This window comes from Parasteatoda tepidariorum, chromosome 8 (genome assembly GCF_982258835.1).
Source record: "Parasteatoda tepidariorum strain Cologne lab strain chromosome 8, Ptep-v5.0, whole genome shotgun sequence".
Classification (NCBI taxonomy): domain Eukaryota; kingdom Metazoa; phylum Arthropoda; class Arachnida; order Araneae; family Theridiidae; genus Parasteatoda; species Parasteatoda tepidariorum.
In genome coordinates, this window is record NC_141762.1 from 3,150,885 (window position 1) to 3,177,492 (window position 26,608).

A 26,608-nucleotide genomic window follows, 5' to 3' on the forward strand; every position below is an offset into this window, starting at 1 on the left:
TTATTACCATTCTTTTAATAAGTAAAGGGATAGACATTGAAAAATAATTCAAAATATTAAAAGACAGAAAAAAATGGTGTTATACCAAAAATGTCCTTAAAATAACCTTGTCAAATAACATACCAAATGAACACATTTAATAATTTCTCTACGCAATTTAAAACCTATTTCTGTTTCTTTTTTATTGATTTTTTTCCTGATTACTTTATTATAAATCAGAATTAGCAAACAAAAATAATTGTAGTGTTGTACATATTATCATACATAATGCTATCAGGTTAGGTTTGTGGTCAAAATGTTGTTCACTCGAATGATAAATATAAAAGAAAAATAATGACACACGATGAATGCAACACAATTATTCTCAACCTGTGGACTACTTGAGGTAAAATAAGGAAGAAAAAAAATCATTCAAATTTATCTTAAAAGTTAGGCCTCTCCATTACAATAAGATCAAGGTCATACTCCAGGGAGGGTAGACAAAAGAAATGGTCATACGGACCTAGACTGTTTAGGGCTCAGTTGAAATTACTTACTCAAAGCAAAACACTTTTTTTTATATAAAATTTCTCTTTAAATTGTAGAAGGTTTTTTAAGTATATGTTTAGATATGCTTGCAATGTTCCACTAGTTTGGTGAAAGAATTCTTTGCATTTAGTACATAATAATAAAAAAAATGGAAAAATTTAGTTATTAGTTAAAATAAACATAAAAAATTAGAATTATTTTAGTACATTAATGATTGATATTTTAAGAATCAAAGTTAAACCATCATTTTGAGAAGTCTTACAAAATATGAAAATTAAACTGTCTTTTAAGGAAATAGGTCAGCAGCTAAATTCGGCCAGGAGTTCTTTGAACCTTATGCCCAGCATTTGAGTAATATTCACATTTTTACTGTGCTTTGAAAATGCCGAAAAATAACCATGCTTTGTAAATTCTTAAATGTAAATATTTTTTACTTAATACCTTTCAAAGGAATAATGGAACTCTATGTTAATTGATGCCTTTTCCCTTTCAGAAGCTACAACAAGACAATTTCTTCTTACAATAGAGGATAAGTGACAATTTAAATTCTATATTTTACTTTAACTATTTTTAAAATTGTTTGCCTAGGCCAGTATTTCCCGAAGTGTGGTACACGTACCCCCAGGGATGCAGGAGCAGTTTAGCGGGGGTACGTGTTCTTATGCGAAATATCTTGCAACAAACTAAAATTTTAAAAATATTTATTTAGAAGCAAAGCTAGCCATCAAAATTTATGGTTACATATTTTTCTAATGGCTATTTTTTGCAGACTTAGCAGTTAATAATTAGTGGTGTCAACAGCCAGTTGTGATTTTTAAGCTTTGCGCAATTTTTTATAGTAAAAAATACATAAATTTTTTTTATTAGTGGTACACAGCGTTACAAAAAATTTAGAAAGGGTACACAAAAGTCATAAGTTTGGGAATTGGCCAAGGCCAATAATGTGATCTATTAAATTAGTATGTAGTAGACTTCGGTCTATAGAAGTTTTCAGAATTTAACATATTGATTTGCTATAACATGTAGTGGCTCTAGATGTAAAAAAAGGTTGAGAATTGCTGTATTAAAACTTCAATTTTCATCAGTTTTAGAGCAGTAATTATACATTTTTAAAATAGTTTGCAAAATACTTGCAAAGCTTTTAGATGCAATAATATCACTGTCTCAGACACTTAAATAAAATTAAGAGACAGGATTTTCTTATGGAACAGCAATTTGATATTTTTGAAGTAGTTTGCAAATAAAATTTAATATGCTTTCAAAGCTGTTACAAGCAATAATTAAAAGAATTTTTTTTTTTTTTAATGGAACATTCAGTCATTTATATCACACTGATCTGTTATAAACCAATACTTAATATATTCAAATTACTTAAAGAAGTTAAGGTAAAAGAAAAAAAAAATACTATTGAAAAATAAATTTCCTTTAGTTTATTTTCATTAATATTAGATAACAAATTCTGCACTTTGTTAGTTCAAAAATGAAAGAATATTTCATGATTCTTAATGTAAAAAAATCAATCACCAAGAAATGCTTTTTTTTTTTTTAAAAAAAAGAAAATAGTATGACGAAATACCTAATTATAAAAATTTTATTTATAACTGAAATTTTAAATCATGGTATTTAAAATTTTTTTTAAAAAAAATGCATAAATACCAACATCATTTTACTCACACAGAAAAAATTATTAACTGTGGAATTAAATTCAAAATAACCTATTGACGAATCTTGCGGGAGAGGAATCAAAAAAATTTATTATTTTATATTTTAAAAACTAGATAGCTTTGCTAATAAAATTGCAAAAAAATTTTCAATTCAGAAATTTACTTTTCAATTAACATAATTGGGAAGAAAAAAAAATTTATTTTTGAATTAAATGCGTTTTTCATAGCAACTTACTTCCAAATACAGATCCATTTTATAATATTAATGCAAAGTTAAATATCAACTAAATGTAAAATAATTTTTTTCTTTGATGATGTAATACTACTCAAAATTTAATCTAGTTTTTTCCATTTTCAAGCATATCATATAAATTATTTATTAAGCACAACAAAATTTAAACAAAATCGATGAACATTGAAATAATTTTCCTTACAAAAAAATTTATATAGACATCCGCCCAGTTAGCACTAATACAATGTGAATACTGCAATTGAAGTTAAGCACCTGAGTTCTGTTTAAAATAGATAGTTTCGTATGGATAATTTGAAAAAAATATTTTACTCAGGAATTTAAATGATTTCGGGGCTCTTGAGTGTCATATTAAAACGACATGCACAAGTAGCTTATTATATAATTTTAATTTTCTTTAAAATAACTTCCACTATCTGAAGAATTGAGCAGAAACACTTTTTTTTGCACTGATTTTCACTGCAAGAGAGAGTTGCCATATTTTTAATTATGAATGTTCCATAAAACAAATCTATTTTAAATTTTTATTCATTTCAATAAAAACAGGACTTTATAACTTCATATTTAACAAAAATATTTCATGAATATATGTTTTATTATTTAAGTAATAATTCAACAGACAGTTAGTGATTATCTGTAAATTTATTAATTTATTAAGTGGCAGCATCTACATAGCTTGCTTTTGACTTTCAGTTTCCGGCGGACAGCTTGTTCGTCTGCTCTTGTTGGAAAGCAAGGTTATTCAAGGACTATTGCACTCTGCCGTAACCTGTTGCTGCTATTTGAAATTAGTTCTACTCATATTTAAAAATGAGTGTTTGCTTGGTTGTTATCGATGGTTGGGGTATTTCAGACGTAAAGGAAGGAAATGCAATTTATCATGCCAATACACCGGTAATGGATGCTCTGTCAAAATCCGAAGGACAGTATCTTACATTGGATGCCTCTGGCTTATCTGTCGGTCTCCCAGCTGGATTAATGGGTAATAGTGAGGTTGGCCACATGAATATTGGTTGTGGACGTGTGATGTATCAAGATATAGTCCGTATAAATATGGACGTTGAAAGCAAGAAAATCGGTGAAAATCCCAATTTCTTAGATTGCGTTAATAATGCTAAATCGGGCAATGGTAGACTTCATTTGCTGGGTCTTATTAGTGATGGAGGAGTTCATGGACATATTGAGCATCTTTATGCCCTTTTAGAAGCAGCTAAAAAGAATGCTGTACCTAATACGTATGTACAGTTCTTTGCCGACGGCAGAGATACGGCTCCCACGAGTGCCCACAAATATGTTCAACAAGTTCTGGACAAATTGAATGAACTAAGTTATGGTAGCTTAGCTACTGTTACCGGTCGATATTATGCTATGGATAGGGATAACAGGCACGAAAGAATCAAATTGGCATATGAAGGTTTGGTTCAAGGAATCGGTGAAAAGACATCACCATCAGAGGTGGTGTCCCTTATACAAAAGCGATATGAAAGCAAAGATGATCCCCAAACTGATGAGTTTCTGAAGCCTATTATTGTGGACGAGAAAGGCTGTATTCAAGATGGTGATACCATGATTTTCATAAATTTCCGTGCTGACAGAGTGAGACAGATATCGGAAGCTTTCGGCATCAAGAGACAATTTGAAACAGACAAAGTACCTCAGAATCTGAAAATATGCACCATGACACAATATAAAAAAGAATTTCCTTTCACGATGCTTTATCCTCCGACGGTGCCGGTCAACGTGTTGTCCGAGTGGATTTCAAAGAAAGGTGCTGCTCAGTTTCACTGTGCCGAAACTGAAAAATATGCCCACGTGACATTTTTCTTCAACGGCGGTCAAGAAAAAGCTTTTGAGAAAGAAGACAGATGCATGGTACCTTCCCCCAAAGTTGCAACTTACGATCTTCAACCTGAAATGAGTTGCATGGGAGTTGCAAATGAAATGGTAAAAGTTATAGACGCAAAGAAATATCCTTTTGTTATGTGCAACTTCGCTCCACCCGATATGGTTGGTCATACTGGCAAATATGAACCCGCCATCAAAGGTGTCGAAGCAACCGACGGTGCTATAGGACTTCTAGTTGAGGCGTGCAAGAGAAACGGCTTTACTCTGCTGGTGACGGCAGATCACGGTAATGCTGAAAAAATGATTGGGGACACAGGTGGCCCCCATACAGCCCACACAACCAACCGAGTTCCATTTATTATGGCAGGATCGAAAAAATTTAAGACCCCATCACATAATGCTGCACTTTGTGATGTTGGACCTACTGTTCTTGCACTGATGGGACTTGATCAACCTTCAGAAATGACGGGTCAATGTCTTTTAGCTTAAATCAAACTTTATTCTTTAAAATTTCAATGGTTGTTGTGCTCTTTACTTTTGTTGACTGATTGGCTTATAAAAAATATATTTATTTTGAAACCTTATAAATGGAAAAATAATTTATATATATATATATACACTACATTTTCCGGTGTTTTTGCAAATTAAAAAATGTATTTTTGTTGTATAAATTTAAAGATTTATTTTTAAAATAGGTATATCATCTATCTCAAGCTTTTTGTTCAAGTTAATGTAGTGAACATTTTGTTTTCAGGATTGTTGAAATCTCAAATGTATGTTGTTCCTGATCTTGTGATGTTTTTTGGAATTTAAATATATTTAAAAGAGAGTATTGTGAAGTTTAAATATGTAGAAAGTTTAAAAGGAATGTATTGTGAAAGTTTTTTAAATCTGTAGGAAATAATATAAGTATTTAAATGTGAATATATATTATAAATATTACAATTATTAGTTATTTGAATTTATAGAATATATTAGAATTTTTGTTCTTTTTATATATGTTTTTAAAATAAATCTTGTAAGAATTTTTAGGGTAAAATTAAATGTCTATATCTATTGCTATAATTTAAACATTTCATTAACTTAAAAAAATAACTAGTTTTAACATAAATAATTTCATATTTTTGTTATAATTTTTTATTAAATATGAAATGTTATTTTACAGTCAAAAATAAATAAAAATATCAATTTATAAAATTGTTAATTCTGAATCACATTTGTTCAATATAGAAAAATGTTTACCATTCAAAATAAATCTAGAAATTGCTTTGAAAAAAATGAATGTAATTAGTTAAGCTAATTCAATCTTTAAGATTTGATAAAATGTAAAGAAATTTTGTATAATATTAATAGAACTATGTTTCGTATGATTTATTAAATATATTTAACTATTTGAAATGTTGCAATATTTTACTGATGGTATTTTCTAAATAGTTGAATGTAACTGGTCTATTAAGTGAAATTTCAATGTATTCACCACAGAAAAAAGTTATATTAACAAAATAAAGTTCATAGAATTGCATTAAAATTCTTTTCATTCCTTAGAATACGTATTAGGTACATTTTTATAGCCAGCGTTTTTTTCTAGGAAGTATTTGATTTAATTTTTTTTATTGTATAGTATTTAGTTTAACTATTTGAACAGAAGAGTTCAAAAACATGATCTACAAGGAATTTCCAACAAAAAAAGACCTGTTTTCAGACTCAATTATTTATTCAAGTTCTCTGTGTAATGAAACCTTGAAAAGTTCATAGGCTAACATAGAAAAAAAAATTCTTTTTGATAAAATCTGATTTTATTATTCAATATAGTTGCCTTCAAGGGTGAAACAACGGTTATACTGGTCATATAATTTTTCGATACCATTTTTATAGTACAATTTGTCTTTAGCCTCAAAATAGGCCTTAGTTTCGGTGATTACTTCATCAGCCGCTAAATTTCTTTCCAACGAGCATTCTCTTGAGATCTGAGAACAAGATAAAGTCGCTGTGGGCTAGATCTGGAGAATACCGTGGATGCGGAAGTAATTCATATAATTTTGCCATCATTTTCATTGACTTGTGACACTGTGAATTGTCTTGATGAAACAGCACTTTCTTCTTCAAATGGGGCCGTTTTTCTGCAATTTTGTTCTTCGAACACTATAAAATAGTCGCTGTTAATGGTTTTGCCCTTTTCAAGATAGTCTATGAATATTATACCATGCGCATCCCAAAATACTGATGCCATAACTTTGCAGCTGACTGTTGGCGTCTTTCCACGCTTTGAAGTTTGTTCATCTCGTGCAGTCCACTCTGCTGACTGTCGATTGTACTCCAGTGTGAAATGATGAAGCCATGTTTCATCCGTTGTCACATATCGGAGCATAAATTCGGGTTTATTACAATTAAACAGCTTCAAACACAGCTTAGAATCATCAATTCATTGTTTTTGGTCAATTGTGAGCTCGTGCGGCACCCTCTTTGCATAGAGCTGTAGCGTATCTACTACTACAAGATTACAACTACAATTCACTAGTATATAAGATATGTTAACTAGACTCTATGTCGGGGGGGGGGTACCTTCCCATAGATGATGGTTGACATGGTCTGTAACTACTTGCTCCACATTGGTGACCTCCGGACGTGATGTGAACACGCCTACCCTGGCAGCAACGCCCACTTCGATATGAACACGCCTATCTTCACAGTAATGCCTACTTTGTTGGATGGTCCACATTTAATAGTTGACTTGCTACTTGTGACTGCAACATTATCCACCTCCTCGCACTGTTGCTACTCAGTCTCGAGCACACAACGTCGGCCTGCATACGCTCGACTGTTAAAGGCAACACAGGAGCGACTACGACCGCGAAGTTAATACACCTCTCACATTCAGCACTTAAAAAGTACGGTAATCTTAATACAGCTCTCCCAGCATGATAGTGGTATCCATTCATCGAATTCTATCACAGATATAATTCTGGTAGGGGAGTACTGTAGCGTATCTACCACTACAAAATTACAACTACAATTCACTAGTATATACGACATGTTAACTCGACTCTATGTCGGGGTACCTTTTAATAGATGAAGGTTGACATGGTCGATAGCTACCATCCCCACAGAGCTTTCGCATACCCAAATATTCATTCACGATATGTTCCTTTGATATCTTTAGTCTCGGATATCCCGATCAATTTCACTTTACGCTAATCTAAAATTATTTTGTAGACTTTTGTTTATGTTTTCGTCGGCAACAACCTCTTTGTGGCGTCCACTGTGTGCATCGTCGTCAGTGCTCATTTCGCCTTGTTTAAACTTAGCAAACCACTTCTCAACGGTTTATTTTCCTGGTGCAGAGTCCGAATAATGTTTATCAAGCCAAGCCTTGCCTTCAACAGTATTTTTTTTCCCGCTAAAAAGCAATGCTTTATTAACACACAAAATTCCTTTTTATCCATTGTTTTTAAACTAACAAAAGTTGCTTCAATAAAAATAATATATCTCTCAAACTAATTGTCCAACAGCTGACAAATTTATACATGTGTCTTTCGAAAGTTAGAACTAACTAAAAATCATACGGATTTAACACCGCCATCTATGTGTCAGCCTTCAAACTTTTCTGCCTAACTGTTGTAAATATTGTCTTATCAAAATTAGAAAAAGAGTTGGTTAGCCAGACGCAAGGGAAAAGTCTCTACAAAATGTAGATCTCTGCCAATATTTTTTAAACACATAAAAATATTTTATTTTTAAAAAGTACAAGTGAATTTTCTTGTGCCCTGAAAAAAATAAGTTAATTGAGATCAAATCAGATTTATTTTATACTTTGTATCAGATCTTTAAAATTTTAGTTTATAAACTGTTTTCTATTAGTAGGTTTCAGATAATTGAGCTTAATAGAAAGAGGTGCAAAGCAGAAATCGGCAAGTCATGTAAATATTTCATCAGAAATACCCATTAAACATACTCCCAAATTTCTTTGTTGCCCAGCTTGTTTAAAATTCAAAGAATCAGAGATGTGTTGATAAATTGTAAATAAAAGCTTTTAGAACAAATTTCAGTTAAAGTTCCTTTATTTAAAGTAAAGAGAAAAAACAGAAAAACAAGCAACTTTTTGATGAAGTTTTAACAGATATCAAAACCTACAAAATTTGAAGCAAGTTAGTGCAAGAAAAGCTAAACTACAAGAAAAAAATATTCAGTCTGTTGAGCATCAAAATATTTTATTATAAGTACTTCAAGGCTAAAATAACATACAACAGTTTTTAATTCTGTGACAATTGATGTGAATGTGAATTTTAAAACATGAAGCAATTATCGAAAATTTTAATGTTTTTGACAAAGAAAATCTACAAACATGGGGCAAACTAAATCTGACTTTCATTATCAACATAAAATAACTTTTCTAAAAATCGAAAGATCATTTAGAGAGCATTACTTGTATTATTTTTGATAAAATTTTCAGTTTTATCAAAAATAATAAAAGTTTTTTTTAACGCCAAATTATAATTGGTATGTTAGAAGTAGGAAATGTAAAAATAGTTATAAACTAATAAGTTGTATTTTTAATTTGAAGTGCTGTAAAAAAAAAATAGAAATTTTTTTGTTATTTACAATAAAAAGTAAACAACTTGTAAAGTACAAAAAAATTGGAATGGAATAGCTTTTTCTTTCTGATACAAAATTAAATTTAAAAGTGAAACTAAAATATTAAATAAAATTATATAAACAAACGAAAAAGGCTTTTTAATGATGATTTTAAGAAAGTATAAATTTAAATACAAGTATTTATTTTCTTCAAAATCAACAAATTGAAAGCTATTTGGACAAGCATTAATATAAACTATATTGCTACACAAATGAAAAGCAATAATTGTGACGGTACATAACACCAAATTATGGAATATAAATGGACTAGACCTTGATTCAAATAAAGAATATAAAAATCTTTTCTTTTTCACTTATTCACATAATTTAAATAATTATATACACATTAAAAATGAAAAAACAAGGCATATTTAATTTTATTATAGATATGTAATAATAACTTAATAATAAGTAATGGAATATAGTATAAAACAAAAACTGAATAATATACATTGAATTAATAAGAATCTATTTTAAAGGTAAGTTTTAGAAAAAGACTAATATCATTGGAAATGTAGTTATTATTTACATTGATATTATAGGGGAGGCGGAGGAGTAAAACATAAACTATAAATTGTATAACACTATAAAATTGTATAATTAACTCACTAAGCAAAAAGTAAAACTTTATCTATTATTTAAAAATTTACTTAAAAAGAAATTTTGCAGCTCCGAAAATCCATCAATATATATGCATGATAATCTATATTTTTATCTCTTATTTCCATATGACTTAAAAATAAAAAAAAAAGTCACTCATAGTAGATGCATCAAAGACTTAGTTTAAAAAACTGACAAACATTAACGAACTTTTTCTAATTACAGTTAATAAACAAATATATCAATGAAAAATCACATTACTTTGTTTAAAATAGAATTTTAGGTAACATAAAAGGTATAAACAATTCTGCCTTTTACTTGAATCTATAAAATAGAGCCAGAGATGGTAAAAAAAAAAAAAAAATCCAGATACTTAAAACTGTTTTAAATTTTAAGGATACTAAATACATTCAAAAATTAAGTATTTCACTCAAAATCAAAAATTAATGGTGTAAGTCTGAACTCAGCTGACATTAATATGTAATTGACGGAGGGGGAAAGGTGGCAAGTATCTTTAGAGGATAGAAGGAACTTCAGTTGGTGTTTGAAAATTCTTATCCTTTTTTGCTTACACAACTTAGAAATCAAATAAATTATTATGCATTTAATATGCTGAAAAATTAGTATCAATATATGAATTCTAAATGGTCCCATTGTTGAATAAACCACACTGGTTAGAAGCACAAGGCAATACTTACTGTGTTGTGCTCACATAGATCTCATGATAGACTTGTACACCCTAGCTTTCAAATCGACAGAGTAAAGTGGACTTGGCACATTTAACTTAATCGGAAAAAGCATTTTACTGCAAAATGGAACAACATATTTCGTTAAATTCAGAGAATTAAACGAAATAGGAATTACAGGCAAACTATTAATTTTTATAGCATAAACTATAATATAAAAATATTTAAGCACTGGGAATTTTAGGGGTTTCCCAGTCAATAAAATAAAAAAAAACATTTTCATATAAATTTAAATTGACTGCATTACTTTGCATTAATAGCTGACATTAAATGGACTTGAATGTAAAATTGCTTTTAGTATATTTCTTTTTGAAATTATAATTTTGAAAAGTAATAGATATTTAATTCATTTCAAATTATTATAACAATGTCTTTAATTTAAAAATAGAAAGTTAGGAAAAGCATTAAAATATTTAAAAAAGAAAAGCTTTTAACTGATTACAATAAATGAGTCTTACTTCATTAGTTAGCAATTACTTATTTATATACTCAAGCAAGTAAAAGACTGAGAAAAAGTTATGATATATGATAGCAATTTTTTTTCCAGAAACTTTTTTAAATACGGGAATTCTGCACATGCAAACAAAAACCAGGGTAATTTTTACAAAAACCAGGGTAATTTTTAATGAAATTAGGAAATCAGGAGAAAGTGGCAAAATTGTGTGGAAGTGGCAGGAGAAAGTTTTTTTTTTTTTTTAAAAAAAACAATTTGGAGAATTTTTGGATAAAAAATGCAGTAAAATATTAAAACAAATATAAGTTAACGCCTTTTAGAATGCTTAAACTGTAAGTTACCATATTGTAAAAATAATGATTAAAAAATATATACATTATATTGAACAAATATGACTGTATCCTACAAATTACATAAAAAATGATTTTCCTCTAAAAGAATTTCTTACTGTGATTTGTTTTTAACAATATATATATATATTTTCTGTTAGAGAGAGAGAAAAAAAAAGATGAATAATTAAATTTTGAATTTTTAAAGACAATGTTTTTTCTACATTCAATAATTAATGTTAACATAGTTTCATTGAAGAAGGCAAGATGCAACACATACAAATTTTTCATGAAAATGATGTAACATAAAATGCCGTATGCACAGTCCTTAACGGGTGAAAGAAGGCAGAAGAAGCAAACAACTAAGAAATATTAATATAAAAATATGAAATTCTATAATTCAGAACATTAGCACAGGATATAAAAATAATAAAATAATTGAATTTATTAGCTATGAAATACATTTTTGCAAGCTTCAGAAAGAACAGAGATGATTAAATTAATGTCCTCCTCATTCAAAATGGCAGTGACAATGAGACGGATACTCGGTTGTGGCACTTTATGTTCTTCAGCGTCTAAGTATTTAGCAAGAGTGAGAGCAACTCCCTTATCCATGGCCTGATGAGAAAAGAAAAATATGTTAGAAAATTTAAAATAACTCCTTTATGGTTCTTTATAAAAATCACAATAACTGTTGCAATTCATTTGCATAGACAGGATTTATAATTATTAACAACATTTAAATATTAAAAAAAAAAAAAAAAAATACAGATATTGGTATCTTTAAATGATGTTATGAATTCTAATTTATAGAGTTACAAGAAATTTAAAGACATGAATGTGGAAAGAAACAGGAGTAACTTTGGATGTTATTTCATAATTTTATCGGCAGACAGTTGTTGTTATAGTCTTAATTGAGATAGATTTGGTCAACAATCAATATTTAAACTTTTAACGACTTGTAAAAGAAAGACATATGTTTGAAATTCAAAACTTAAATATTTAATGTGAACATTAATTTTAATCACATTAAGGGTGTGAATTACATTACATTTAAATGTGTATATCTGCTCCCCCCCACACACTACCATAAGCTGATTTCATCATCCTTTTTAATAAGAGCACCTACAGAATCTAAATGTAATAAAAAAAGTTTAAAATGATTGTATATTTCATAACAATATACCTTAAACACATTAAAAAATAATGCAAACTATAAAGAAAGGACATTGAAGAAGAAAAAAAAGGAGAAATAATATTTGTCAATGTTATCTACTAATTATTATAGTTTGACAGGTATAGATTTTTTCATTACGCATAATAAATGCCTCGAATTATTTTGAATATTTTAAGCTTTCCATTTATTTAAAATATAATTGTTGCTCGTTTTTCGCAATCAGACGTATTGAAAACAAACACAAAGGCGGTGCATCAGGAATAAAAGAAAACTATTCAAATGGAAAAATATTCTCCCGTTTCCTTTTAAATTTTTGAATGTAACATTAAACATAATAAATAATAAACAAATAAATGAAACCAAAGTACTTTAGAATGTAAATACAGCAGAAAATATCAGGTATACTTAAAAATAAGATGAAACAAAAAGACTTACGTAAGAAACTATTTGTTCTAAATTTGATTTATCTTCGACAGAGCTTTTTGAGAATTTGTTCGAGATGTAAAGATGCTTGATGGGTGAAATAGCCACTGATTTAGTCACCAGCTCTGGAATTCTAAACATGATAGATAAACGAATTGTAGGAAATTTAAAGATAAATAAGGTTACTGACAGTTAAAAAAATTATTATACAATTACTTTTCCAATTTTTCTTGCATACTTTTAGAATTGTCTTGCAGGTCTCTTACAAGATCTAAAATAAATAAATTAAATAAAAAATAATACCTAACACCAAACAGAGGTTCATTGATAATTTTGCTAAAACTTATTATATTTCACAAAATAACTAGATATAAATTTGATCTGTGATGCTAGTATAGGCATTACATATTTCCTAGCTTTTAATATTTTCTTAATTTCATAAAATAATTTTTTCTAAAATCCTTTTCAATCTAAATTTAATTAAATCAAAATAGTAATTAATACTTTCGATAAATTGCCAACTATGGATCTCTTCCCATGCTTCTAATTCTCCATTACGAACTATTTAAAATTTTGGGCTCTAGGACTGAGAGTTGCTTCTCAGTCTGACCATCAAAAATTTTTTCATGCTAAAAATAATGCATCTTTTCGCCCCTATAAAAGGAGTAACCTGTTATTTTGCGATTTCTCGTGACCAGATATGCTAATTTCAAAAATACTCTCTATATAAAACAATCTTTAATATACAGTCAAACCCCGCTATAGTGAACCTTCAAGGGACCAAAATTTTGGTTCACTATAACCAGGAGTACACTATATCCGTACTGCAAACAATTGTAACTCATTTTACCGAACTGCTCCGTCTTATTACACTTTATTTAAATAAATGACCAATAAAAAGAAATACAAAAATGATTAAAAAACAATATGGAGTAACAAAAAATGTGTTAACTTTTATTTTTTATTACTCGTCGTCTTGAGTACAAAAAATTTAAGGATGGCCTTTATTTAGGGATGGGAAACTGAGATAGAAGAAGCAAACAAGAAAAAATACTTATGGCTACATTCCACTCAGTAGATGGTTTTTAAAATCGGTCTATGTATTTTATGTAGACATTTCAAAATTACCAAAAAATGAAAAAAATCAGTCGAAGACAGAAAAAATTCAAAATATCCAATTTCCTCTCTTCTTTTGATTCATCATATCTACAAAAAATATTATACGTGTATAGAAAGGCAAGGGAGCGAACATTTCATTCCCTATAAACGGGAGTTCACTATAAACCATGTTCGCTACAACAGAGTTTGACAGTATATATATATATATGTGCAATAGTGCCTCTACACGAAAACACACATGTACAACAGAACAACACTATTACAACGATCATTATTCTACCATAAAAACTAGACCCAATGACATTTTAAGATAGTAACATTAAAAAAAAAAAAAAATTGCAATCGAGAAAGTTTTGAAATAAGGAAATAAAGTATGAGATAGTTACTGCATTAACTGTGATTGAAATTTGTAAGACAATTTTTAGAGTATGCACTAGAGAAAATAAGTATGAATTAAATAAATTTTTAATTTATATATTTATTTTGATTAAAACTCATTTAATGAAAACGTAACTCTATAGGAAACACTTAAAAAAATGTCTTTTCATTTAGTAATAATAATAAGCTTCAGATTTAATTTTGCCCAGAGATCAGAAAGGAAATAAATAAATGCTTGAAAAAACAAAGAAGACGTGAGAATCTTAAGACTGTTTGTACTTATATTGAAAGCAAGATGGCCAGACTGTGATTTAAGTGTGGTTGCTAAGGGAAATAAAAAATGATTGTGTTATTTGATGTTTAGTAATGATTATCATAATATAAAAATGAATAAAAAATGGATGTCCAAAGGAATTCGTTGGACCACAAACAATTTTATAGCAGTCAAAAATGAGAATTAAGTATTAATTTCATAGAAACTTTTCTTGAAAACTTTCAAGCAAACATTTTTCTTTTTATCAAAAATAAAAATAGTATAATTCCAATTATTCTGCAAATTTATTAATGTTAGAGAGTTATTCCAAAATCACAACTTTCCCTTGAAACTTTTTGTTTTTATGGAAATGTTGAAATATTAGCAGATATTTAGTTTCCAAACTGTAATACAAGTAACATATGTATTGTAGGGCACATCATCAATAAACAGGGCATTGTTAATTACTCTCACAAAATAAAAGTTTTCTTCTTAATTACTAATGTTATAAATTTAAATTTTTAAACACAAACATTTTTTGATAACTTTTAAGTTAACACATAGTAAAATTATGTAAACATACTTTTGTTAAAATAGAAAAATACATAGTTTTAATTTCACCTACAACTTAAAAACAGCAAAAAAAAAAAAAAAAAAAAACTTAAGTTATAGTAAAATGAATACAAAAATAATTTTAGCACATAACTTTACAGAGCATTCAAATTAAATGTTTAAGACACAACATACCCTCCAACTTATGAAGATTTTGAAAATAATTCTTTCTAGTGGTAGCGAACCAAAGCAGAAATTTTTAAAGCAAATGGATCTCTCATAAAACTTTTATCAGAACTTAAGAATCTAGCCATATGGCCTGCACTTTTATAAGTAATAGTGGACAAGTTACGCTAAAATTAATTTTTTTAAAATATTAAGACATTAATTTTACTACCGTCTGAAAAGAAGATTTCTGAAACTACGGAAATTCCGTAGCAGTTGGAGGGTATGAGACACAACAACCAAATAAGCATTGTAATTTTTCAATATTGTCTGAATAGTCCACAATCTGTCATAGTTTTCCCCCAAATTTACAGATAAACAGTTTTCTTCATATTATTAAAATAAAAGTTAATAATATTTCCTTTAATTATTTAACAAACAATAAAATACAAGTTCATAATTTATGATTTATTCGAACATTAACTAATAGTCAAAACTAATTAAATGAAGTATTTAAAATTATAGTAAAACTTATTACATGTGTAAGTACGTAAAATGTATGTATAAATAAAACTTAATTTAAAAATATTTCCAAAACTTTTTATTAAATGAAAAAGCTATTTACAATTTTTTTTATCAACGCTTCTACAAAAATAACAAATAAAAAAATTACTGATTTACCTAAAAAAATAAAAAAGGAATAAAATATTATAAGGAAATAGTTAAAATCATTGTATAACTATACCTGGACTTGAATCTAAAATTTCTAATGCAGCTATGGCAATACCAGCCTGCAAAGGAGGTAAAGAAGCAGAAAAGCAGTAACCAAGACCAGATAAGCGCTGCAATTAAAGTCATTTTTGTAGTTTTAATTTTTGAAATAATTTATTAAAAAAATTAACTGAATACAGCTTTTTAATCATAATAGTTTATAAGAGTACAAAATAGTTACCTTCAGATTCTAATACAAATAAAAAAAATTATCATTCAATTTTAGGAAAAACTTCAGTTTTAAAATTGATTTTAATTTAATTTTATAGACATTAATAAGTGTAGAATAGAAAATTTTTGATAGTGTTATTAATTTTCAACATCCTTAGAAATAAAACAAAAACTGGAAAATGAAAGGAAAACTTAGAAATATGATACAAAAAAAAAAAAAAAAAAACGAGAATTATTGGTAGAATCTTGTGTCTGACATACATAATACAGAAGTTCCTCAAATCAAAAGTAATTAAAATCAATGAAAAATAATTTAAAAATTGTTTGCTAAAATTATGCAGGGTAAGTTAAAGTAACGCACAACAAAGTTTAGTACCATCTTTTCAGTAAAATTACCAGCTTGAGAATTTTATTGAAATTAAGTATTACAGAGATTAGTTGAAATGCTTGTTTTTATTTCTTGCAGACAAAGTAACAACTAAATATTTGAAATGTCATCCTCTTTCATGAATGCTAAAGTGTCTTTATTTAACCAGATTTTGGAAAGACGAATTTTAGGTGTTGCAATTAATGCTAAATTTTTTTTTTCTTTTTCAAATTAGAAATGCCATTTTTTCAACACTTCATCGTTATTTTTCTCATGTTTTCTGCCATAAACATAGACTTTGTTTCAACTTCTCACAGATTTTCATTTTTCATAATGGAGAACCTATCAGCTCTTATCTTGTCAGTTACTAGTCTAGTTGTACTGAAGCTATCAATTAATTGCACCCTCATTGAGTAATTGTATATTTCTTTCAAAATTCGTCAGTGACTAGAAAATAAGATTCTTAAAAAAAATAAATAATAATAATAACAGGTCAATTTGAATATTCTCCGCTCCTGGTAAAACAACATTGTTTCCATGTACAGTAAACACTCTAAAAATGTGATCTTTAAGCACAAGATCATATACCAAACTATCATGGGCAAGCACCCAGCCCCATTATTCAAGGCTTTATCATTCAACAACCATGGCAGGAATACCACATCTGACCTCGGTCAGACAACGTGGATAGTGCCTGAACAGGTAGTCCTCTCGAAACTTCTACATCACAACCACAACAGATTTATTGTACAGTTTGCTGTGCATACACACTACTTTAGTCAGCTGCCAGGAACAAACTCACAGTCGCCTTTCACAAACAAATCGGGTGACACCTTTACAGGGTGCATAGCCAAATTATTCCAAAAAAAAAAAAAAAAAATAAGCACCTTTTAAGCACTCAAAAAATATTTTCAAGCACTTTAAAAAAATATCATAATTTGGCAGGGTTGGAAAGTTTTTGACAATTGACGGTTTTATTTTGTTTTAACCGTCATGTCAAAAAAAAAAACTTTTGGCATTGTTTCTGACAATTGTCAAAAATCATGAAATTTCGAATCATGCAAAACGAAAGGCGTTTTCATACGCTACGGATTGACAATACGCGGAAGTAGATTGGGGTTGAGTGAATTGTGAAAATGTTGAATAGAACAATGCGAACAGTGTCTTTTTGCATAATTCAAAGCAAAAATCAACATGCTAAAGAAAAAATCTCATTTTGAAAGAGGGAATATCAAGGACTTTTTAAAAACACCCAATGAAAAAAGCACCTTTAAGGGCTTTTAAAAAACGAAAATAAGCACCTTTAAGCACTTTTTAAAAACGCTATGCACCATGCTTTACAGAATGCACTACCAAAGTGCCTGAGCACAGGATCATGTTTATTGATTAGCATACATTCCAAACAACTACATTTGCCAAGTGGCACGTAAAAAAAATCAAGATTTAATGTGTCTATGCAGAATTATATATGATTTAAACTATGCTTGTATTAAACTTATCAAAAAATATTGTAAATTGTTTTTTTATTTTTAAAATTTTTTAATAATGGTTGCCTCCTTTGCTGTATTAAATAAATGTTAATGATGTTCAGCAAATTTTAATCTAATAGATTACTAGAAATAATGTTTCAAACAATCTATGTTATTTAATAAGGCTTTATCTATAAAACGGTTTGGTAAATTGCATGTCATCTGGCACGACAAACAAAATAATTATCATCCTTCCCAAATTTTAAACAGAACACATGTTTGAAGTTTCAAGGAACTTATCTCCTGCATATCATAGAATACAAGAAAGTATATTGTTAATAAGCTTATGGTCAAGAACACATATGAGATGGTATGTACTCAACAACACTGCATAATATTAGTCGTTCGTGGCTCATGCCTCAGATGGGTATGTCAGCTGAAAAAACTAAATTCCTTACTTGATGATCGACAATAAAAGATGTTCCCACACAGAATCCTCCATAACCAGGTATGGCAGCTTCAAGAGTTGCAGTAATAAGGTCTACATCATCTATCTGTAATGAAAAATAAAATTTAATGGATATAAATCTACAATGGATATAAATTTGGTAGAACTATTCCAATACCAGCTTACGGGAACATTGAAATGTTCAGTGACTCCTCGTCCTGTTTCTCCCAGTACTCCAAATGAGCATGCTTCATCAATGAAAAGACGAACTTTGAATCTCTTTTTTAACTCCAACTAATAAGAAAGAAATGTGCTTCATGAAAATCCGTTCAAGTAAACAGATTGCTGGAAGAAGAAATTATCTAAAATTTATTTTTTTCGAGTGTATTTTTTTTTTTTTTTTTTTAGTACTTGGGTATTGATAATTTTTTTCTCTTCAATAGATAATATTCTATATATATATTGAAAAAATTACTTATTCATCCTTCGTTGTACTTCTCATTTACCTTTTCTCGTTCATGGCATTAAAAGAAAAAAAATTTAAAAACAGTGAAATTCACAGCAAAAACTGAAAAAAGTTTGATGAGAAAAACATGCATATTCACAACGAAATCACATGAATCCGCACGTAAAAAATCATTTCTAATTAATGGGTCATTTCGATATTCACGGGTTGTAATAAATAATATATTAAAAACATCGAGATTTTAAAAAATATGTAAAAATCATTAGTGATAATTGTAGAAAAAGTCATTGAAAGCTATTATTTTACTATTAAGCTATTAGTATTGAAAACTATTAGTATTTTGCCTTGATTACATTAATACAATATTAGAAGGCATTATTCCTTCTTGAGGATATAAACGTGTGAGTTGAGGATGAGATTATATCTTTTCCTTATTTTGTTTTATGGCTTCAAAATAAATTTTTTTTTTCTCTTTTCATTAATCTTTATTATATTATTATATTATTTTCCATGGTTTCTCTATATTTTTAACTTTATATATATATATATATATATATATATATATATATATATATATATATATATATATATATATATATATATATATATATAAATAGTTTCTTAACATTTATTAAAATTTAATATTTCAAAAAATAATTTTAGCTAAAAAATAACTTTATTCAGAATAGATAGAAAACGTTAAATACACAAATAAAGTCAAATCAGTTAAGGTACAACAATAAATTCATCTCTTCCCATGCATTTCAAAATATAATTTTACAAAAGTATTACTGGTATTTCAATATGGAATATAAATCATTTCATACAATTAGATATTAAAATTACGAAATCAATACATTCAATCCTATTTCAAAATAATTAACAGGTTATTCTGTATTAATAGAGAAAGAAAAAGGTACAAAACTTTTAAATTAATATAGATTTCTTAAAGAAAGATTATTCTTCTGAAAGTCTAGAAGCAACTGTGTTCTGAGAATCACAGTGCTTTTTACTGTGAACAGGAGAAGGAAGAATCAACATGGCTCTCAGATATATAAATAGCAGCATTAGGAACAGTTTTCGACTAATAATTCGACCAACTGTAAATTAAATCATGAACAGCTAATTGGTTCATGTGCAGGATCTTTTGAACCTCACAAGTACTGACCTTAATATTGAATCAATAGAATAGTCTATTGATTCAATATTAAGGGAGGTTCTATTTTCAGACAATCAAATTAAACGTACTTTCAACTGATGGTCCGTAAAAACATGTTAACAGAGCTTGGATCATCCTTGAAATAATGGGATATTTTTTGACATTACTTTCCTGAAGTTCAATTATTTTTGATCAAAATCCCTTCATAGGCTTGCTTTAAAAAAAAGCATAAGAATCATCAGTTTGATTCTGCCTTAGGTCAGCATGTGTCTTCTTTTGAAATAACAAAAATTCTCCTAGCTTCATCAGTACTGTAAAAATTGCAGGCTCTCCTCTTTAGACAGGATTGAGTGCAGATAATTTTATTGACTCAATGATAATTCTGTCTGCATATATGATGCACAATTTGAGTAGCTTTTTTTCAGGACCTTCAAAAAGTCTTGAACACTAGAATCTGTTTTATTATTGCTATCTGCAGCATCCATTCCTGTGAAAATGAGTTTAACTGGTAAATAATTTCCAGATTTGATTGGATCGATTTTCAAAACATCTTGGTAACTCTTCAGATTGCACAAAAGCTCGTGCGTTTTTTTAAAAAAAAATTGTCAGGTTAAATTAAACATTTGAACATGCAGCTCATGCAAAAGCTATTCATTGCCATGAAATAATTTGACACATTTATTGAAATGGGGCAAAAAAAAAATTGATACACAACAACAATGTCTTTCTTTGCTCTACAAAAAAGTCTTTGAACAATTATTTTTTCCCCCCATCAACAGTCAGATACTTGTTTTGTCAGTGTAGTTTGAATATTTTGGGTGACATTTCCTTTATATCATTTTCATAAAATTTTTTGTCCAATACAATCCATGAAAAATAAATATTATTAAAGCATCCCATAAATACTGCAGATGCTCTAGAACCTGAAGCACAGAGCCATCTATGATCAGGTTTATTTAACAGTTGCAGTAATTTCAATTTAAGAACTGCACAAAGTTGGAAAAATAATTCTCTCTCATCAGCACACTAACAATAAAAATAAATGTATTTACATAGAATTTATAAGTGCTTTAAAAAATGACTCCTTAAAATGTTTGGAACAATAGTTAACAATATGGCATGTTTCACCATCAATATCCAACAAATGTAGATATTGATAGTGAAACATGCCATATAGTAAACAATTCTTCTTGCAGTCTTTTTCTAGATCCTTTTTGCCATTTTTTCTGTTAAAAAATGTCTACATAAAAAATGCGATCTACAAAATGGTTAAAAAGATTCTATGCCAAATATAAATACAACACAAAGTATGCACATAGAAATATTTCGACAGGGAAAATTCTAACATGTGATAGTCAGTAGTGCAATGCACAACTGAAACCTACAACCCTGCAAAATTCTAAGAATTTTCAAAAACACAAGGAGATGAAAAGAATTCTGTCTCCCTCACACACATTCTGTTCCTCCTTCCCCAACTGCTCCTAACCTCCAACCAGTACGCATCGAAGGGTGGTGCAGTCAGAATCCTTGAAGTATAAGGATTGCTACAAATAGAGAGTTTATTACTATCACATTAATTTGAGATTTTTAACAGTAAAACTGAAAGGTAAGCACCGAACTTTATACCTGGAAGAACAATATGAAAAACCCGGAATTCTGAGGTACCCCCAGAGCACAATCACCCCCGAGTTTTAATTTAGGTTCAATATGTTGCTTGAAGTTTACCCCCCCTTTCTGACACAAGCTTTAACTCTTAACTTGAATTCATTCAGGAATATTTGAGAAAACGTAAAGACATTTTATTAAGAAGTTGAATTGAAAATTCTTAGAACATTGCTGCATTATATTTATAAATTATAACCTTTAAAAATGGCATCACACTTAATTTTAGAGAATAATTATCTGCAATAAAAAATTAAAAATATATAAAAGGAAAATATACCAATTCAGGTAATGGACAAATGTCCCCTTTATTCAGATACAATCCTTCCGCAACTAAAAATCTTCTAGTCACCAGAGCTTTCTTTGGATTCTAGTAACAACATAGAAGCGTATTGTCAAAAAAATAATAATAAAAATTTGTTTAAAAGTAGTAAATTGAAGATAATGTAGCATAATTTTAAGAAACAACAAGGCAATATGGTACATTTTAAAAACTATTTCTGCAATTCTAAAGTTGATTTATTTTAAAATTTAATAAATGCTACTTCATGTATTCTTCCATTTAAACTTTTTATACATTATCCCTCATTAAACTTTTCAATTCTTTGAATATTCTTAAATTATTACAATTCTACTTATACAGCACACACAGATTTATTAAGATACATGCTTAAACTATGTATAATCCTAAATGTGCAAACAAAGGACAAGTTAATTTAAAACAATTACTATTTTTTATTTATTACACAAATGTAATGTATATCTAAATGACATCATTTTTAAGAGGTATTTGATTAATCCTAGAAACATACCAAACTTTACATCAAGTGCTTATGAAAGAAAATGAATTTAAATTTAGTTGTAGAAAATACACTCTACTTTTCTTTCGTAACGAAATAAAACATTTTAAAGTTATAAAATAATTTTAATTATTCAAATAATCATACATAATATTTTCACATACAATACTGACAAAAACACACCTGTGACATTTTAATTTGAAAAAGAGTAAAGAATAAAAATACATGCTTCCAAGATTTGAATGAAAAAAAATTTTTTTTTTGTTTGAACAGATAAAAATGACAAATTTTAGATATAAAGTTAATGTCAGAGTTTAGTAATATACTTTCTCATATTATGTAATTAATTGATTTAAAGAGAATTCAGATATTAAAAAAAAAACATTGATCAATTTAATTTCCTGCCAGTATAATATATGATGAGAGACTAAACACAAGAGATAAAAGATAACTTACAATTTTATCCAACTTTTCTTGATTTAAGAGAAGTTTTTCAAGATCATCCATATCATTATGTTTAAAGAAAAATATCTGACTTCTAGATGCAACCAGCCCTTTTTGTATGGCAAAGTTTACAGCTTCATCACTAAAATAAGCCAGTTATATAAATGATAAAAAAATACTATATAAATAAAATTTACAAAAATTTGCAAAATGTAAGCAAACATTTTCAAATTTGGTTAATCATTATCAAACTTTAAAAAAAAAAAAAAAAAAAAAAAAAGAAAAAGAAAAAAAAAAACTTATTTTTTTGTTCTGTTTTTATATGCTGTATCACGAAATACCTAAAATTTTAGAAGAAAGAATTCGTCACAAAGGAGCATTAAAAAATTACAGATAATCAGATTAGAAAAAAAGGAAGAAAAAAAACCTTTACAGATGTTTTTCTTAATAATGTGTAACATATACTTCATAGTTTCAGAAACTTAACATGTAAGCAAAAAGATATAGTTATTTCTTTAAGAATTCTAATTTTCAGCCATATCTGTTTTCTGGTGCAATTTAAAGATTATTCAAGGAAGTGCAATAAAACTATTAAATATTTCATAATTGACTTAAAAAAAAAATAAAAAAAAAGGCTAAATTTTTTATACTGAAAAAAATTAAAATAATATTCTCCAAAATTTTGAAGTCTACTTTTTTTAAGCAAGCCAAGGAAAAAAAAACCCAAATTAAATATCCTATAAAAGTAGCATATCTTAATGCATCCTGCTCAAAGTTACTTTTCCCTTTAATAAGTAAATCTCTGTGCATTAGTATCTAATGCATTTGTAACATTTATTTGATTTCCATGTTTACAATGAAAACAATTAATCTTGATTGAAAAAAAAAAAAAAAAAAAACTAAGTAAGAAAACGATTTACAGAATTCAATGGCAAAGACAAAACTAATGGCTTTAGCATTATCTTAGCAATATCGGCAAATATAGAGCTAACTTATAACTGGCCAGTGATCACTGTATAAAATATGCAGTCCCTTTTTTAAAAAGTTTTAAATGAGTAAAAAAATTTATGATATTATAATGTAAGGCATTTTTTTAAGCATTTCTAGAAATATGGTAAATATTATAAAATTCATTTCGAAAACGAAGAAAAATTTTACAAAACAAGTGTGAAATGTAGTAACTTTTCAGAGTCTAATAAAATATTCATAATAATTCCATACTCATTAAAAATAATAATAAAATGTTATATTTAGTTGGCTTGTGATGACTATTAATTTTGCCCTATAATTATAAAACTATTATCTGTCACACCATAGCGATTCACCTAGAATAACTCGCTCAGAAAGAAACTTTTCTTAAACATTTCAAAAGAAGAAGTAATAGGTGGAAAAGGTTTTAACAATTCCGCATGTTATAAATAAGAAAAAAAGGTTCACGAAAAATAATTGATATAAAAATTAAATAAACACAAATTACCAGAATATGATGTCCCCATGTTTTGAATAGGCTGGAATGGCACTTGATATAGTACAGAATCCATATGAATAGAGAACTGCTTCTTGCTGTCTCATAAATTTAGCCAATCTTTCCTCAAGTTCCAAATGAATGTCTGCAAAATAACATGTTTTGAAATATATATACCTCAGAAATCATCACAGGCATGAGAAGGGGAAAAGAACAAAACATATAAAAATACCTATCCCCCTCAAGTCCTGTTGGCTGCCTCACCGTGGCGAGGGGGTGACCCTGAGTGGAACGGGCGATGTACGTCTGGAGTTTTACTCCTGGAAGGGTCACCCAAGGCGAGAAGGCCGTTCCATTACACTCAGCTAAAGTCAACAGGCGAAGGAGCCAAGTCAGACTTCTGCCAACTGGTGCTCCAGTCATAAGACTTCAGAAGCTGCACTATTACCCCAACCATGAAATTCATGTCTTGTTCTAACTCTCATACTGCCTCGATCGTCGCGCAGGATAAAAAGGATCGCGTTTGTGGCTTTGGAAGCGGACCACGCTCGAAAAATATACTACCTTCCTCAAGTACTTCCAATGGAACTTTAAAAATCCTTCAATGTAACATCAATGGGATCTCAACCGCAGCCTCAAGAGTCAAACTTGACCAGGTGTTGGAACTTGCAAACACCCATGGGGTACAGATAGTTGCCCTCCAAGAAACCAAATTAAATAAATATGTGTCACTTAAAGTAAAGGGATATAACATCTTCCGTTGTGATAGACAAGGTAATGGAGGTGGCCTTACGTTTCTCATCAGAGACATTAATTATAGGAGCTTAGACACCAATAGCTCAATGGGATCAAATTCTGACCTTGAGACACAGGGTATCCAGGTAGCCTGGAGAGGTAAGCTGCTTAACATTATCAATCTTTATCATCCACCAAATAACAAAAAACTTCCAACAAATTTTTGCGATGGCTTTGTTGAAAACACTATCTTCATAGGGGACCTTAACGCAAAGCACCCAATTTGGGGTTGCTCAGATCAAAATCAGAGAGGAAATGACCTCCTAAACTTACTGGATGATAGCGGCTTTACTTTACTCAATGATGGCGCTGCAACGCACTTTTCTTACAGTTACCACACTTCCGAGGCACTTGACATCGCCTTAGTAACCCCTGATATTTCTCCTGGCTGCAAATGGTCAGTGCTGGAGAACATTGGTAGTGACCACCTACCTATTCTGATTGAATTCTGCAAGCGACAACGACTACAAAAAACAAGCAGAAGGTATTGGAATTTCAAAAAGGCTGATTGGAGCAGTTACACTACAATGCTAGAAAATGAAACGACCACACCGCTTGAAGAGGATATAAATTGCAATTGGAAATCTTTCAAATATGCCATATTACAGATAGCTCGAAGGACAATTCCAAGAGGTAATGTGAAGAATTATATTCCTTTCTTCAACCATAATTCCTCTCAGTTAAAGCCGCTATTGGTCAAGAGGAATCAACTGATCACAGAGCTAACCAACTCTACTAATGTCCATTCTAGAATTGAGCTAAACAGGGTTAATGCTGACATCAGAAGATCCTATGCTGAAAGCAAAAGATTGAAATGGTTGGAACTTTGCTCCAAGTTAGACTCGAGATCATCTGACACTAAACTTTGGAAACTAGTTAAGAGCCTCAATAAGGAACAACAACAACGTGAAAAATGTAACACCATAGTTGACGAAAATGGTAACCTAGCACAAGACGACAAAGCGGCTGCTAATCTTTTAGGATTATTTTATCAAGATACAAGCACCTTAAATTTTTCCAAGGAGAATTCAAAGGTAAAAAATAAGGCCATAAACGTTTTACATGGATGTCGCACAACTGCTACAAGAAACCCTATCTTCACAAGTAACTTTAATTTGCACGAATTGGAGTGTGCAATGAATGAAGCAAATCTTAACAAGTCCCCGGGACCGGACGGCATCCATGGACAAATGCTAAAACATCTGGGAAAGAAGTTTACAAGAAGATTCCTAGACATCATAAATCAATCCTGGCGTCTAGGACGCCTCCCCAATGAGTGGAAAAGAGCTATCATAATTCCGATCAGGAAACCCAATAAAGAAGCCAGCTCTCCCGATAGTTATAGGCCAATTGCACTCACCAGCACTGCTTGTAAGATCATGGAAAGGATGCTTTTAAATCGACTCATCTTTTTTCTTGATAGTCATAACCTACTCCCGAAGGAACAATACGGCTTTAGGACAGGACACAGTACTA

General features: G+C 29.2%; 3 protein-coding genes across 6 annotated transcripts in view; 1 reads left to right on the plus strand and 2 right to left on the minus strand.

The window, feature by feature from the left end:
• The window catches only part of LOC107443902 (uncharacterized), a 40,269-nt gene extending 37,348 nt beyond the window's left edge, over nucleotides 1–2,921 (minus strand). For 2 of the 4 annotated variants that reach the window (XM_087149729.1, XM_087149727.1), the window contains exon 1: nucleotides 2,428–2,905. The gene's annotated coding sequence lies outside the window, so the exon portion shown is untranslated. Of the gene's footprint in view, nucleotides 1–2,427 lie in introns of all 4 variants that reach the window. The other 2 variants (XM_087149728.1, XM_087149726.1) reach the window with 2 other exon arrangements.
• Nucleotides 2,922–3,074: 153 nt separating this feature from the next.
• LOC107443904 (2,3-bisphosphoglycerate-independent phosphoglycerate mutase) lies at nucleotides 3,075–5,815 on the plus strand. The gene has a single exon (XM_016057920.5). The coding sequence runs from the start codon at nucleotides 3,253–3,255 to the stop codon at nucleotides 4,774–4,776; it is 1,524 nt and encodes a 507-aa protein (XP_015913406.2). The 5' UTR covers nucleotides 3,075–3,252; the 3' UTR covers nucleotides 4,777–5,815.
• A 2,663-nt stretch (nucleotides 5,816–8,478) lies between these two features.
• The window catches only part of Spt-I (serine palmitoyltransferase subunit I), a 35,777-nt gene continuing 17,647 nt past the window's right edge, over nucleotides 8,479–26,608 (minus strand). The window contains exons 6-14 of the mRNA XM_087149730.1: nucleotides 24,350–24,482; nucleotides 22,885–23,014; nucleotides 21,909–21,998; nucleotides 18,528–18,635; nucleotides 18,352–18,447; nucleotides 15,861–15,957; nucleotides 12,865–12,919; nucleotides 12,661–12,781; nucleotides 8,479–11,666 (exon numbers count right to left, since the gene is read on the minus strand). Coding sequence (XP_087005856.1) covers nucleotides 11,496–11,666; nucleotides 12,661–12,781; nucleotides 12,865–12,919; nucleotides 15,861–15,957; nucleotides 18,352–18,447; nucleotides 18,528–18,635; nucleotides 21,909–21,998; nucleotides 22,885–23,014; nucleotides 24,350–24,482 — 1,001 coding nt within the window. The 3' untranslated portion in view covers nucleotides 8,479–11,495. The remainder of the gene's footprint in view (nucleotides 11,667–12,660; nucleotides 12,782–12,864; nucleotides 12,920–15,860; nucleotides 15,958–18,351; nucleotides 18,448–18,527; nucleotides 18,636–21,908; nucleotides 21,999–22,884; nucleotides 23,015–24,349; nucleotides 24,483–26,608) is intronic.

What these genes read in the sequence shown, in the direction of transcription:
- LOC107443904 (XM_016057920.5), top strand. Translation starts at nt 3,253, where the DNA reads ATGAGTGTTTGCTTGGTTGTTATCGATGGTTGGGGTATTTCAGACGTA.